Consider the following 16,177-nt stretch of genomic DNA (forward strand, 5'->3'; position numbering starts at 1 on the left):
AGACCAAATGTTTGCCGCGTGTCTTCGTGAAATAGAATAACATAATATGAATGTATATGCATATTTTTGCCCTTGTTCAGAGACCGTGAAGAACTACTTTGCCACTCCATTGCATTGATTCAGAAGAATTTTCATGACAATTCTGCAGTTGGAGATGGAGGTAGTGAAGGAGAAATGATATCGTGCTCATGATGGCTGAGAGGGAGGGAGCAAAAAACCACATTCGAGCTTATAGATATATAGTGAAAAACTAAACACATGTTGCCCTCTATGTATTTGAAGAAATATAATTAAGTGATAAGTGCATAGTTTGTTTGTCATTCGTGGCAAAGCACGGGTATTTAGCTAGTGATGTATAACATGTTCATAGGCAATTCTACAAAAGCATAAATGTTGTGATGTATGGCGTGTCTAATAAGTGTTAGTGTCGTTATCATGTATTTTAAATCTTTTTTGAAGAACATTTTGAGAAGGAAATGTTTCTCTTTCCGTTGTTCTTGCTCATGAATGCCTCTCGTCTGAAGATTTGACGTACTAATTGGGCTTAAAAAAGTCCGGGGTGAAAGAGGACGAAGATGTCGTGGCACTTCAAAATCAGGCCGACTAGCGTGTGGCCGCCACATCAATAGGGAGTAACAGAAACTGACGAAGGATCTACGGAAAGGTGGTCCATGGTCGCGGATACGTTTCTCTCTTCTTCTACCGAAACACAAACATGTTTCGTGGTGCGCATGACGCACTCTCGTAGTTTCACTTTAGCAATTTCGTTGCAATCGATCCCATTTACGGAGGGAGTATTTTTCTTCACAGGAAAAAATATATATAACCACGCAACAGATGGAAAAGAGCATAGTATTTTCATTAGCCCGGCCTTACATCGCCACCAACCAGAGACATTACACTAAGCTGAAAGAAAAACATTACACACCGATCGATCCGGGCGATCCCTGCTCATGATATGGGTAGCCATTAACCATGCGCATGGCGTGCACCAAATGTCCAAATTTTACGGAGTAGTAACTGACAGCTAGCTCTGAACTCTTGTATTAATTCTGCAAATTACTCCACCCACCACCAGCCAAACCAGCGCGGGCACTTCACCCCAACGACGAGACGTGAATGTGGAACACCTTGACGAACAGCCAGAGCACGCCGTACGTGACGGCCATGGCGACCCACCCGCCCACGAGGACCCTGGACCCTGACCTCGCCATGCTCGCGCCGCCCAGGTACCCGCCCGCCGCGCCGAAGCCGGCCAGCCCCACGGTGGTCGCCGCGCACACCGCCCCGACCCTGGCGCCCCTCGGCCTCACGAACCCGCCGGCCAGCAGCGGCAGGAGCGCGCCCACCGCGAACGCCAGCGCCGACGCGAGCGCGGCCAGCGTCGGGCTCGGCAGGTTCTCCTTCTTGCCCTTGGCGCCGTCGCGCTTGATCTCCGACACCTCGATGTCGTACTGCGCGTAGACGGACACGAACTCGCCGATGGCCATGCTGCAGGCGCCGGCCACCAGCCCGGCGAGGCCCGACACGAGCATCGTCTTGCCGGCGTCGTTGACGGCGCTGACGCCGATCATGAGGGACGCGACGGAGACGAGGCCGTCGTTAGCGCCGAGGACGGCCGCGCGGAGCCACTGCGCGCGGGCCATGTAGTTGACGCCGCCATCGTCGCCGCCCGGGTGATCGGCGGCCTCGGCCGGCTTCGGATCGGCCGCCTCGACGTCGACGACGTCCTCCTCCTTCGCCCTGCGCTCGCCGTCGGCGTGCACGTGGGAGCTGATCTGATGGTCCATGGATCCAAGGCGAGCAACTGCTTAAGAAGAAGAAGCACGGGCAGATCGATGGGGAAATGGCGTGCGCGAGGTAGCAGAATGTGGCTGCGGTATTGGGGTACTGTGGCGGCCACACGCCTCGGCGGAGCTATTTATAGTGGAAATGGCTAGGGTATGACGAATGGAGGGCTCCGATCGCACTTCCGTGTGCCCGCCACACGCCCCCTCCGCTGACGTGTACCTCACACGGGATTTCTGCAGATGTTGGCACGCGTATCTCCCTCAGCTGATCGTCTGGTTCAGTGCGTGCCTTCATTTTTAGCATTAAAAGTAAATGCGCCGATATAAATACGCGCGGGTCTAAATATTTTTTTTGAACATATAAGAATTACATCTTTTTAACATCGTACATACGCAAGCGCTCATATAAACATGCATACACCCATTCATATGAACGCACACATACACACATACCCCTATGAGCACCTCCAAGAGACTGAGCCGGCATGTCATCTTAAGATTTACGAAGTCATTGTAGGTTCCTTGTCGTCGACGGAAACGTCTCCTCTCCCACTAAAAGCGTATCGCCGAAAATCCTGAAATAAATCCAGGAATAAGGCAAGCATCAGGATTTAAACTCTGATGGGCTGTAAATACCATGGTCCCTCTAACCATCCAACCACATGTTAGAAATCGAGCACCAAATCAATTAAGGTTGTTCATATTAGCCAATTTTAATAAAATGACATATAATTAAGTAAATAAATAAATGGTTGAGTATCATATCATCATACCGTATTATAGTAAATAATGTGATGTTATATATCATGCATGATAATAAATGAAATCCTTTATCATATCAACATATAACACTACCACCGTTCCTAAATATTTGTCTTTTTAGAGATTCAACCATGGGCTACATACAAAGCAAAGGGAGTATTATGCATTACGGACATATGATACTAGTGTATGATACTTTTCATCATGACCGGCCTTACAAATCAAGCCATTAACCTATAATACTCCCTCTATACCTAAATAATTATAGTTGGAAAAAATTTGTCTTGTTTATCCAACTACAATTATTTTGATACACAGGGAGTATTAAACATGAGTTGGTTTGTCGTCGTTTCACACAGAACTATGAAAATATTTGAAAGACAAGCTTTAAATTAATTTGGATAAGCCATTAGTGCAGTTAATGTTGGAAATATGCCCTAGAGGCAATAATAAAATAGTTATTATTATATTTCTTAGTTCATGATAATCGTTTATTATCCATGCTATAATTGTATTGATTGGAAACACAATACTTGTGTGGATACATAGACAAAACACTGTCCCTAGTAAGCCTCTAGTTGACTAGCTCGTTGATCAAAGATGGCCAAGGTTTCCTGGCCATAGGCAAGTGTTGCTACTTGATAACGGGATCACATCATTAGGAGAATCATGTGATGGACTAGACCCAAACTAATAGACGTAGCATGTTGATCGTGTCATTTTGTTGCTACTGTTTTCTGCGTGTCAAGTATTTGTTCCTATGACCATGAGATCATGTAACTCACGGACACCGGAGGAATGCTTTGTGTGTATCAAACGTCGCAACGTAACTGGGTGACTATAAAGATGCTCTACAGGTATCTCCGAAGGTGTTCGTTGAGTTAGTATGGATCGAGACTGGGATTTGTCACTCCGTGTAACGGAGAGGTATCTCGGGGCCCACTCGGTAATACAACATCACACACAAGCCTTGCAAGCAATGTGACTTAGTGTAAGTTGCGGGATCTTGTATTACGGAACGAGTAAAGAGACTTGCCGGTAAACGAGATTGAAATAGGTATGCGGATACTGACGATCGAATCTCGGGCAAGTAACATACCGAAGGACAAAGGGAATGACATACGGGATTATATGAATCCTTGGCACTGAGGTTCAAACGATAAGATCTTCGTAGAATATGTAGGATCCAATATGGGCATCCAGGTCCCGCTATTGGATATTGACCGAGGAGTCTCTCGGGTCATGTCTACATAGTTCTCGAACCCGCAGGGTCTGCACACTTAAGGTTCGACGTTGTTTTATGCGTATTTGAGTTATATGGTTGGTTACCGAATGTTGTTCGGAGTCCCGGATGAGATCTAGGACGTCACGAGGAGCTCCGGAATGGTCCGGAGGTAAAGATTGATATATAGGAAGTCCTGTTTTGGTCACCGGAAAAGTTTCTGGCTCATCGGTAGTGTACCGGGAGTGCCGGGAGGGGTGCCGGGGACCATCGGGAGGGGTGTCACGCCCCAAGGGGTCTCATGGGCTATGGGAAGAGATAAACCAGCCCCTAGTGGTCTGGAATAAGTTCCCACTAAGGCCCATAAGGTTTGAGAAGGAAAAAACACAAGGTGGAAAGAGTTTCCAAGTGGGAAGGTGGAATCCTACTCCAAGTAGGATTGGAGTAGGACTCCTCCACCTCCAATTTCGGCCAAACCTTGAGGGTTTGAGGCTGCCTCTTCCCTCCCCCTCCCTCCTATATATACTGAGGTATTAGGGCTGATTTGAGACAACTTTTGCCACGGCAGCCCGACCACATACCTCCACGGTTTTACCTCTAGATCGCGTTTCTGCGGAGCTCGGGCGGAGCCCTGCTGAGATTAGATCACCACCAACCTCCGGAGCGCCGTCACGCTGCCGGAGAACTCATCTACCTCTCCGTCTCTCTTGCTGGATCAAGAAGGCCGAGATCATCATCGAGCTGTACGTGTGCGGAACGCGGAGGTGCCGTCCGTTCGGTACTAGATCGTGGGACTGTTCGCGGGATAGTTCGCGGGGCGGATCGAGGGACGTGAGGACGTTCCACTACATCAACCGCGTTCGCTAACGCTTCTGCTGTACGATCTACAAGGGTACGTAGATCACACATCCCCTCTCGTAGATGGACATCACCATGATAGGTCTTCGTGCGCGTAGGAAAATTTTTGTTTCCCATGCGACGTTCCCCAACAGTGGCATCATGAGCTAGGTTCATGCGTAGATGTCTTCTCGAGTAGAACACAAAAGTTTTTGTGGGCGGTGATGTGCGTTTTGCTGCCCTCCTTAGTCTTTTCTTGATTCCGCGGTATTGTTGGATTGAAGCGGCTTGGACCGACATTACTCGTACGCTTACGAGAGACTGGTTTCATCGCTACGAGTAACCCCGTTGCTCAAAGATGACTGGCAAGTGTCGGTTTCTCCAACTTTAGTTGAATCGGATTTGACCGAGGAGGTCCTTGGATGAGGTTAAATAGCAACTCATATATCTCCGTTGTGGTGTTTGCGTAAGTAAGATGCGATCCTACTAGATACCCATGGTCACCACGTAAAACATGCAACAACAAAATTAGAGGACGTCTAACTTGTTTTTGCAGGGTATGCTTGTGATGTGATATGGCCAACGATGTGATGTGATATATTGGATGTATGAGATGATCATGTTGTAATAGATAATATCGACTTGCACGTCGATGGTACGGCAACCGGCAGGAGCCATAGGGTTGTCTTTATAACTAACGTTTGTGCTTGCAGATGCGTTTACTATTTTGCTAGGATGTAGCTTTAGTAGTAATAGCATGAGTAGCACGACAACCCCGATGGCGACACGTTGATGGAGATCATGATGATGGAGATCATGGTGTGACGCCGGTGACAAGAAGATCGTGCCGGTGCTTTGGTGATGGAGATCAAGAAGCACGTGATGATGGCCATATCATGTCACTTATGAATTGCATGTGATGTTAATCCTTTTATGCACCTTATTTTGCTTAGAACGACGGTAGCATTATGAGGTGATCTCTCACTAAAATTTGAAGACGAAATTGTGTTCTCCCCGACTGTGCACCGTTGCTACAGTTCGTCGTTTCGAGACACCACGTGATGATCGGGTGTGATAGACTCAACGTTCACATACAACGGGTGCAAAACAGTTGCGCACGCGGAACACTCGGGTTAAGCTTGACGTGCCTAGCATGTGCAGACATGGCCTCGGAACACATGAGACCAAAAGGTCAAGCATGAATCGTATAGTTGATATGATTAGCATAGAGATGCTTACCACTGAAACTATTCTCGACTCACGTGATGATCGGACTTGAGATAGTGGATTTGGATCATGTACCACTCAAATGACTAGAGAGATGTACTTTTTGAGTGGGAGTTCTTAAGTAATATGATTAATTGAACTAATTGTCATGAACATAGTCTAATGGTCTTTGCGAATTACGATGTAGCTTGCGCTATAGCTCTACTGTTTTTATATGTTCCTAGAGAAAATTTAGTTGAAAGTTGATAGTAGCAAACTTTGCAGACTGAGTCTGTAAAACCGAGGATTGTCCTCGTTGCTGCACAGAAGGCTTATGTCCTTAATGCACCACTCGGTGTGCTGCACCTCGAGCGTCGTCTGTGGATGCTGTGAACATTCGACATACACGTTTCTGATGACTACACGATAGTTCAGTACAAAAATACTTAATGGCTTAGAGGCAAGGCGCCGAAAACGTTGTAAAACGTCACGGAACATAAGTGATGTTCTAAAGAGATGAAATTGTGATTTCATGCTTGTGCCCTTGTTAAGAGGTACGAGACCTCCGACAAGATTCTTTGTCCACAAAGTAAAGGAGAAAGGCTCAATCGTTGAGCATGTGCTCAGATTGTCTGAGTACGACAATCGCTTGAATCAAGTGGGAGTTAATCTTCGAGATGAGATAGTGATAGTTCTCCAAAGTCACTGCCACCAAGCTGTGAGAGCTTCGTGATGAACTATAACATATCAAGGATACATACAATGATCCTTGAGCGATTCGCGATGTTTGACACTGCGAAAGTAGAAATCAAGAAGGAGCATCAATAGTTGATGGTTTGTAAAACCACTAAGTTTCAAGAAAGGCAAGGGCTAGAAGGGATACTTCGTGAAACGGCAAAACATTTGCTGCACTAATGAAGAGACCCAAGATTAAACCCAAACCCGAGACTAAGTGCTTCTGTAATGAGGGGAACAGTCACTCAGGCGGAGCAACTCTAGATACTTGGTAGATAAGAAGGCTGGCGAAAGTCGAAAGAAGTGTATTTGATATACATGATGTTGATGTGTACTTTACTAGTACTCCTAGTAGCATGAGGGTATTGGATACCGGTTCGGTTGCTAAGTGATTAGTAACACGAAATGAAAGCTACGGCATAAACGGAGACTAGCTAAAGGCGAGGTGACGATACGTGTTGGAAGTGTTTCCAAGGTTGATATGATCAAACGTCGCACGCTCCCTCTACCATCGGGATTGGTGTTAAACCTAAATAATTGTTATTTGGTGCTTGCGTTAAGCATGAACATGATTGGATCGTGTTTATTGCAATACGATTATTCATTTAAAGAGAATAATGGTTACTCTATTTGCTTGAATAATCACCTTCAATGGTTTATTGAATCTCGATCGTAGTGCTACACATGTTCATGATATTGGTGCCAAAAGATACGAGTTAATGATGATAGTACCACTTACTTGTGGCACTGCCGCTTGAGTCATGTTAGTATAAATCGCATGAAGAGGCTCCATGCTAATGGATCTTTGTACTCACCTGATTTCGAATCACTAGTGACATGCAAATCATACCACATGAGCAAGGCCTTGTTTTCATTGAGATGAAACAAGATAGTAACTTGTTGGAAGTGATACATTTTGATGTATGCAGTCCAATGGGTGCTGAGGCAAGTAGTGGATATCATTATGTTCTTACTTCAATGATGATTTGAGTAGATACTAGAGTATTTACTTAATGAATCACAAGTCTGAAATATTGAAAAGTTCAATTCTGTTTCGGAGTGAAGTTCGTCGTAACAAGAGGATAAATATCTACGATATGATCATAGAAATGAATATCTGAGTTACGAGTTTTGGTACGCAGTTAAAACAATGTGGAAATTGTTTCGCAGTTCATGCCACCTGGAACATCATAGTGTGATGATGTGTCTGAACATCATTGCCACGCACTATTTGGTACGGTGCACACTAAGATGTCTCTTATCGAATTACCACTATCGTTTATGGGTTATGCATTAGAGACAACCGCATTCACTTTAAATAGGGCACCACGTATTTCCGTTGAGATGACACAGTATAGACTGAGGTTTAGAGAAATCTAAACTGTCGTTTCTTGAAAGTTTGGGGTTTCGACACTTATGTGAAAAAGTTTCAGTCTCATAAGCTCGAACCCAAAGCGGATAAATGCATCTTCATAGGATATTCAAAACAGTTGGGTACATCTCCTATCTGAGATCCGAAAGCAAAGTGTTTGTTTCTAGAAACGGATCCTTTCTCGAGGAAAGGTTTCTCTCGAAAGAATTGAGTGGGAGGGTAGTAGAACTTGATGAGGTTATTGAACCATCACTTCAACCAGTGTGTAGCAGGGCGCAGGAAGTTGTTCATGTGTCGCCTACACCAATTGAAGTGGAAGCTGATGATGGTGATCATCAAGCATCGGATCAAGTTACTACAAGCCTCGTAGGTCGACAAGGTTGCGTACTACTGCAGAGTGGTACGGTAACCCTATCTTGGAGGTCGTGTTGTTGAGCAACAGTGAACCTACGAGTTATGGAGAAAGCGATGGTGGGCCCGGATTCCGACAAATGGCTGGAAGCCATGAAATCCGAGAGAGGATCCATGTATGAAAACAAAGTGTAGACTTTGGAAGAACTACTTGACGGTCATAAGACTATTGAGTAAAGATGGATCTTTGAAAGGAAGACAGACAATGATGGTGACAAGTCAGTATTAAGAAAAGCTCGACTTGTCGCAAAGATGTTTTCGACAAGATCAAACAGTTGACTATGATGAGACTCTCTCACTCATAGCGATGCTAAAAGTCTGTTAGAATTATGTTAGTTGTTGATGCATTATTTATGAAATATTGCACGTAGGATGTCAAAACATTGTTTCCTCGACGGTTTCCTTGAGCAAACATTGTATGTGATACAACCAGAAGGTTTTGTCGATCCTAAAGATACTAGCAAGTATGCAAGCTCCAGTGATCCTTCAATGGACTGGTGCAAGCATCTCGGAGTTGGAATATACACTTTGATGAGATGATCAAAGATTTTGGGTGTGTACAAGGTTTATGAGAAACTTGTATTTCCAAAGAAGTGAGTGGGAGCACTATAGAATTTCTGATAAGTATATGTGGTTGACATATTGTGGATCAGAAGTGATGTAGAATTTCTGTAAAGCATATAAGGTTGTTTGAAAGGAGTTTTCAAAGGAATACCTGGATTGCGCTACTTGAACGTTGAGCATCAAAGATCTATGGAGATAGATCAAAAGCGCTTAATGAAAGTTTCAATAAGATGCATGCCTTGACAAGTTTTTGAAGGAGTTCAAAATAGATCAGCGAAGAAAGAGTTCTTGGTTGCGTTGTGAGGTGTGAATTTGAGTAAGACTCAAAACCCGACCACGGCAGAATAAAGAGAATAGACGAAGGTCGTCTTCTATGCCTTAGCCGTAGAATCTAAAGTATGCCATGCTGTGTACCGCACGTGATGTGTGCCTTGACTCAAAGTCTGTTGAGAGGTACAGAGAGTGATCCATGATTGAATCACTAGCAGCGGTCAAAATTTATCCTTAGTAACTAATGGACTAAGGAATTTTTTCTCGATTATGGAGGTGGTTAAAGAGTTCGTCGTAAAGGGTTAAGTTGATGCAAGCTTTGACACCAATCCGAATAACTATGAGTAGTGAAACGGATTCGTATAGTAGAGTAGATATTTGGAGCATTTCCGAATAGCACGTAGTAGCAGCATCTATAAAGATGACATAAAGATTTGTAAAGAACACACAGATCTGAAAGTTTCAGAACCGTTGACTAAAACCTCTCTCACGAGCAAGACGTGATTAGACCCCAGAACTATATGGGTGTTGGATTCGTTGGAATCACATGGTGATGTGAACTAGATTATTGACTCTAGTGCAAGTGGGAGACTGTTGGAAATATGCCCTAGAGGCAATAATAAAATAGTTATTATTATATTTCTTAGTTCATGATAATCGTTTATTATCCATGCTATAATTGTATTGATTGGAAACACAATACTTGTGTGGATACATAGACAAAACACTGTCCCTAGTAAGCCTCTAGTTGACTAGCTCGTTGATCAAAGATGGCCAAGGTTTCCTGGCCATAGGCAAGTGTTGTTACTTGATAACGGGATCACATCATTAGGAGAATCATGTGATGGACTAGACCCAAACTAATAGACGTAGCATGTTGATCGTGTCATTTTGTTGCTACTGTTTTCTGCGTGTCAAGTATTTGTTCCTATGACCATGAGATCATGTAACTCACGGACACCGGAGGAATGCTTTGTGTGTATCAAACGTCGCAACGTAACTGGGTGACTATAAAGATGCTCTACAGGTATCTCCGAAGGTGTTCGTTGAGTTAGTATGGATCGAGACTGGGATTTGTCACTCCGTGTAACGGAGAGGTATCTCGGGGCCCACTCGGTAATACAACATCACACACAAGCCTTGCAAGCAATGTGACTTAGTGTAAGTTGCGGGATCTTGTATTACGGAACGAGTAAAGAGACTTGCCGGTAAACGAGATTGAAATAGGTATGCGGATACTGACGATCGAATCTCGGGCAAGTAACATACCGAAGGACAAAGGGAATGACATACGGGATTATACGAATCCTTGGCACTGAGGTTCAAACGATAAGATCTTCGTAGAATATGTAGGATCCAATATGGGCATCCAGGTCCCGCTATTGGATATTGACCGAGGAGTCTCTCGGGTCATGTCTACATAGTTCTCGAACCCGCAGGGTCTGCACACTTAAGGTTCGACGTTGTTTTATGCGTATTTGAGTTATATGGTTGGTTACCGAATGTTGTTCGGAGTCCCGGATGAGATCACGGACGTCACGAGGAGCTCCGGAATGGTCCGGAGGTAAAGATTGATATATAGGAAGTCCTGTTTTGGTCACCGGAAAAGTTTCGGGCTCATCGGTAGTGTACCGGGAGTGCCGGGAGGGGTGCCGGGGACCATCGGGAGGGGTGTCACGCCCCAAGGGGTCTCATGGGCTATGGGAAGAGATAAACCAGACCCTAGTGGTCTGGAATAAGTTCCCACTAAGGCCCATAAGGTTTGAGAAGGAAAAAACACAAGGTGGAAAGAGTTTCCAAGTGGGAAGGTGGAATCCTACTCCAAGTAGGATTGGAGTAGGACTCCTCCACCTCCAATTTCGGCCAAACCTTGAGGGTTTGAGGCTGCCTCTTCCCTCCCCCTCCCTCCTATATATACCGAGGTATTAGGGCTGATTTGAGACAACTTTTGCCACGGCAGCCCGACCACATACCTCCACGGTTTTACCTCTAGATCGCGTTTCTGCGGAGCTCGGGTGGAGCCCTGCTGAGATTAGATCACCACCAACCTCCGGAGCGCCTTCACGCTGCCGGAGAACTCATCTACCTCTCCGTCTCTCTTGCTGGATCAAGAAGGCCGAGATCATCGTCGAGCTGTACGTGTGCGGAACGCGGAGGTGCCGTCCGTTCGGTACTAGATCGTGGGACTGTTCGCGGGATAGTTCGCGGGGCGGATCGAGGGACGTGAGGACGTTCCACTACATCAACCGCGTTCACTAACGCTTCTGCTGTACGGTCTACAAGGGTACGTAGATCACACATCCCCTCTCGTAGATGGACATCACCATGATAGGTCTTCGTGCGCGTAGGAAAATTTTTGTTTCCCATGCGACGTTCCCCAACAGTTAACGTGTGTCGAGAGCATTGCCCTCAGATTGGAATGGAGTTGTGATCTGTTCATCGTCTAGTCAGACAGCTTGGTGACGGTGAATATGATTCGACATAGGGGTCACGAAAGATCCACATGGCCTCAAGCACCTACTTCACTCTAAATATGGTGTTGCACACAACCTTTGCCACATGGGAATGACTACTACTAGCACGACCTTATAGCATCTACTGTCGGATCCCTCAAATTCGTCTCAAATGTCCGAATAGCCCGCCCAGTCACAAAAAATTGACCCAGCCGAACTCGTCATACCCATCTCAAACGCTCGGATTGACCAACACCCCTCATATTCATCTTAAGTATGAGGACGATGTGAGGGTTGCAGACGCGCCCGGTCAGTCCGCCACGTAGGACGCGACCCCACCGAGGACCACCTTTTCTTTTTGTTTATTCATTCTTTTTTCTCTTTCTCTTTTCTCTAGCAATCATGTGCAAGTGACCAGACATATGAGGAAAACTATGAAAGATGGAGATGCACGGATGAAAAAGTGAGGGTTTAAAACGGACACGCCCAGTCACTGATCGGACGTATCCGCGGGCGTTTGAAGGGCCGAATTTGCAAGTTCCGGTTGTAGATGCTCTTATGGCTTAAACATGGATTTGATGGGACTAGCATAGTGTGCTTGAATGATTATATGGATGCTCCTTAATTAATGAAAATTAGCATTCACAACATAAATTATGTGTGCAACTACTCAAAGGGCTTAGACAGATTCGGGCCACTCCGAGGTATAATACCCTACGTACTGTTTCGTTGTGGATTACCAGTGTAGCTCAAGTTACAAGGAGGGCAAGCTTCCCGGCAAGGTGCTCGAAAGTGCGGCTATGCGTGCAATTGGGCAAGGTTTCAACCCTTGTAAATGGTGACATGGGCCTCCTTTTACTGAGCAAGGGTCACCACAATGGAAAGATGGTAATTACATGGGGCGAATACTGACAACGACACGTACAGAGACATGTGTCGATAAAGTTGACTCTAGGGCAGTAGTCCACCACGTAGCCGACAAGCTCTACCTAATTGCATGCACGCCCGCCACTCGTCGCTGAATTCTACTTGCGCACCACCCGTTGGGGACATGTGGGAGTGCATGAGCAATAGGGAGCCTCTCGACATTGAGCTTGATGGCTTCGCCTTGCATGGTCTTGTCTTGCCGGTTCTGCCTTGTCGGGAATGTGTGCCGCCGGGGAAAATCTTCTCTCGAACGAGTTCTTGGTCTTGCTTGTCGATGTAGTGCTTGCTCAGTGTGTTGCCTGACGGTAAGATCGGCTCCTTGCCGGTGCGGGTTCGCAACAACCCTATGTCGTTAAGACCCTATGCCTAGAAGATTTGTTAGGCCCTGGTTCTTACTACACCGTCAGGAGCCCCCGGGGCCGCCTACGGTAGAGAACCCGAAAGGTCTCGATGCTGGAGGTGGGACCAAACTTGGCTTGGGTCTTGAAAACTACATCCTTCTTATTTAAGTTCTATTAGTAGAGAACTTTAAAGATCTTGTTGCTAAAGATAATTCACCCCCTCGCAGAGAACTCGAAGTATCTCAATGCTGGGAAAGCTTCCATTTTTCATAGAGAACTCGGGGTTCTCGATGCTAGTCTTCGGGAAGATTGTTCCACCAAGTTTGTTGACGTCTTCATCTCATCTGTTGATACACTAGAGAGGATCCTGCAGTCACCATTTCCAATCACCAACAAGGCCATCCTCATACGCCATGAGGAAGGAAGGGGTAGTTGCCATGACTGGTGTACATACATATATAAAGAAAATAGTTTTTTTTGAGTTAATCCAACCTTATTGTGTAGACAACGCATACGCGCGTATCGTAAGCCTCTCCCTTGAGTAATACCACCCTTGTACACTTTATATCCCGCGCTTGTAAGAAAGCTTCCCGACGCGCATGTTCCAGCCGACAACGCTTGAGGAAATGGGTCCTTCGCAGCTTGCCAGAGACACCGCCTCCCGAAAAGGTTAAACTCTTTAGTCTTGTTGCAATTTGCTCTCGTTATTGAGCAGGTTTTGAACAACGAGGAGTGCAACCAATCCCGACGAAGGCTCCTTCCCATACAGCTTTCATATAAGGATGAAATCGTTCAAGGGAGACAATGCGAATAGTGAGGAATTATGCAAAGGTCTGGGACTTAGTTTCCTCTACTATTCCTCGTCTCCACCCTTGTCGGAGCGTGTATCTCAATAGCAAAAGTAGATGACCCTGCCGGAGTTGGTGGCTCGCCGACAATGTTCCTGCTAGGGCCGATGGCTCGACGTAAAAATTTCTACCAAAGTCGGTGGCTCGACGACAAATATTCCTGCCAAAGCAGGTGGCTCGATGAAAAATATTCGTGTCAGAGCCTGTGGCTCGAATATAAATATTCCTGCCAAAGCCGATGGTTCCTCGACAAGATCACGAGCCCCCGAGTCTCTTTGAGCAAAGAACTTGAAGATCTCGATACTGAAGTGGGCCTTGGCAGTGGTATATTTTTGTCTTCCTTCTGGCAAAGAGCCTTCAGGTCCTCTATGCCAGGAAGGCTTTAGGGTGTAACGCCCCGGACACACCCGCCGGCGGTCGTTACTCCTGGCAAGATCTAGACTGGCCCCACATATCAATACTAGTCTTTTCTGCGCACTTTGTCCTCACTCATGCGCACCCGGGATGAACTTCCCGGTCGGTCACCCATCCTAGAACTACTCCAAGCTGAGCACGCTTAACCTGAGAGTTCTGTTCGAATGGGCTCCCGGAAAAGAAGAAATTCCTTATTGATATGAGTAGTCTATCATCCCTAATAAGCCAGGCTATCACATACACCACCACTGAGGAACCGACGTCCTCGTCGGGCCACAGGAGCGTTCCCTCTGGGCACAAACGTCTGTGCATCCAGTCCAGTACATGTGTCATGCCGTGTGCCACAACGGGTCACAAACGTCATGAACAACATGACTGCGCACCTGTCCGCAAACATCCGTGTAACCGCGAGGGTCGGCTCTGATACCAAACTTGAACCGCCCCGGACACACCCGCCGACGGTCGTTACTCCTGGCGGGATCTAGACTGGCCCCACATATCAATACTAGTTTTTTCTGCGTACTTTGTCCTCACTCAAGCGCACCCGGGATGAACTTCCCGGTCGGTCACCCATCCTAGAACTACTCCAAGCTGAGCACGCTTAACCTGAGAGTTTTGTTCGAATGGGCTCCCGGAAAAGAAGGAATTCCTTATTGATATGAGTAGTCTATCATCCCTAATAAGCCAGGCTATCACATAGGGTTCCGCAGAGAACTCTGGGTTCTTGATGTTGGCTCTTCGGTAAAGAACTTATTTAAAGTTCTCGACACTGGCAAGGCTTTAGGTTTTCGGCAGCGAACTCTGGGATTCTCAATGCCGGCTTACCAGCAAAGAACTTATGCAAAGTTCTCTGCACTGCAAGGCTTTATGTTTTCGGCGAAGAACTCTAGGATTGTCAATGTCGGCTTGCTGGCCAAGAAGTTGTGCGAAGTTCTCAACGCTGGCAAGGTTTTAGGTTTTCGGCAGAGAACTTTGGGATTCTCAATGCCGACTTGCCAGCAAAGAACTTATACAAAGTTCTCGACGCTAGCAAGTCTTTTCGGAATATGTTGCCCCCTGGGAGCGTTGATGCAAGCATCAACGGAAAGCAAATTTCTACCGATACACTTGCAACACTTATTCGGGCTTATAATGCCGCAGTAGTGTTCCAACGCAACAAGATAGTCAACATCCGATGTGGACTCACTTGTGCGCAACTTCATGTTAAACAATTGTGCTTTTATACATTTGTTACTTATGCTTGCCGGAATGTTGCCCAGTTGTGCATATTCCACTCGTTGACGCTTAGGATCGAGTCCTAGTTAGCAGCCTACCGGGAGCACTGCCTCCGTGAGAGCTTAACGATCTAGAAACAAACGTAGTTGCACAGGTGTTGCCGGGCGGACCCAGAACAACCAAGAGCACGAAATGTTTTGGGAGGGCTCCTTTGCACCCATGTTATGTACAAAAGATGTCATTTAAGGATAAAAATTGAGCAGCGAAAAGCAATGAAAGTATTAAGACTTAGCTCTTTCCACGCAACGATGAAGAAGAAGCTCGCGCGTGGATTGCTGATTCGGGTTCGTGCATGCGATCCCCCAACTTGGCACGCCAGGGATGTTGAGATACGACTATCTATGGGACCGACAAGGCCCCTTTGCGGTTCAAATGTGGGAATCATTGTGCACAAAGAGTGGAACCAACAATCAATGTGCAAAGGGTTTAGACAGGTTCAGGCCACTGCAAGGTGTAATACCCTACGTCATGCATGGTTGTGGATTATCAGTATAGCTCAAGTTACAAGGAGCGCAAGCTGCCGACAAGGTGCTCAAAAGTGCGGTCACGCGTGCAATTGAGCAGGGTTTCGACCCTCGTAAATGTTTTTATGGGCCTCCTTTTATAGAGCAAGGGGTCACCACAGTGGCAAGATGGTAATTACATGGGGTGAATGAGCAAGGGGTCACCACAGTGGCAAGATGGTAATTACATGGGGTGAATGTTGGCGATGACATGTACAGAGACGGGCGTGGATGAAGTTAACTCTGG

At 46.2% G+C, this 16,177-nt stretch overlaps 1 protein-coding gene across 1 annotated transcript; it reads right to left on the reverse strand.

The window, feature by feature from the left end:
- Positions 1-838: 838 nt before the first annotated feature.
- LOC123430586 (vacuolar iron transporter homolog 2-like) lies at positions 839-1,880 on the reverse strand. The gene has a single exon (XM_045114443.1). It carries the CDS (start codon positions 1,788-1,790, stop codon positions 1,098-1,100), a length of 693 nt encoding a protein of 230 aa, XP_044970378.1. The 5' UTR covers positions 1,791-1,880; the 3' UTR covers positions 839-1,097.
- Between the last annotated feature and the right edge of the window lie 14,297 nt (positions 1,881-16,177).

The sequence above is a fragment of the Hordeum vulgare genome, chromosome 2H (assembly GCF_904849725.1).
Source record: "Hordeum vulgare subsp. vulgare chromosome 2H, MorexV3_pseudomolecules_assembly, whole genome shotgun sequence".
NCBI classification, from domain to species: Eukaryota; Viridiplantae; Streptophyta; class Magnoliopsida; order Poales; family Poaceae; genus Hordeum; species Hordeum vulgare.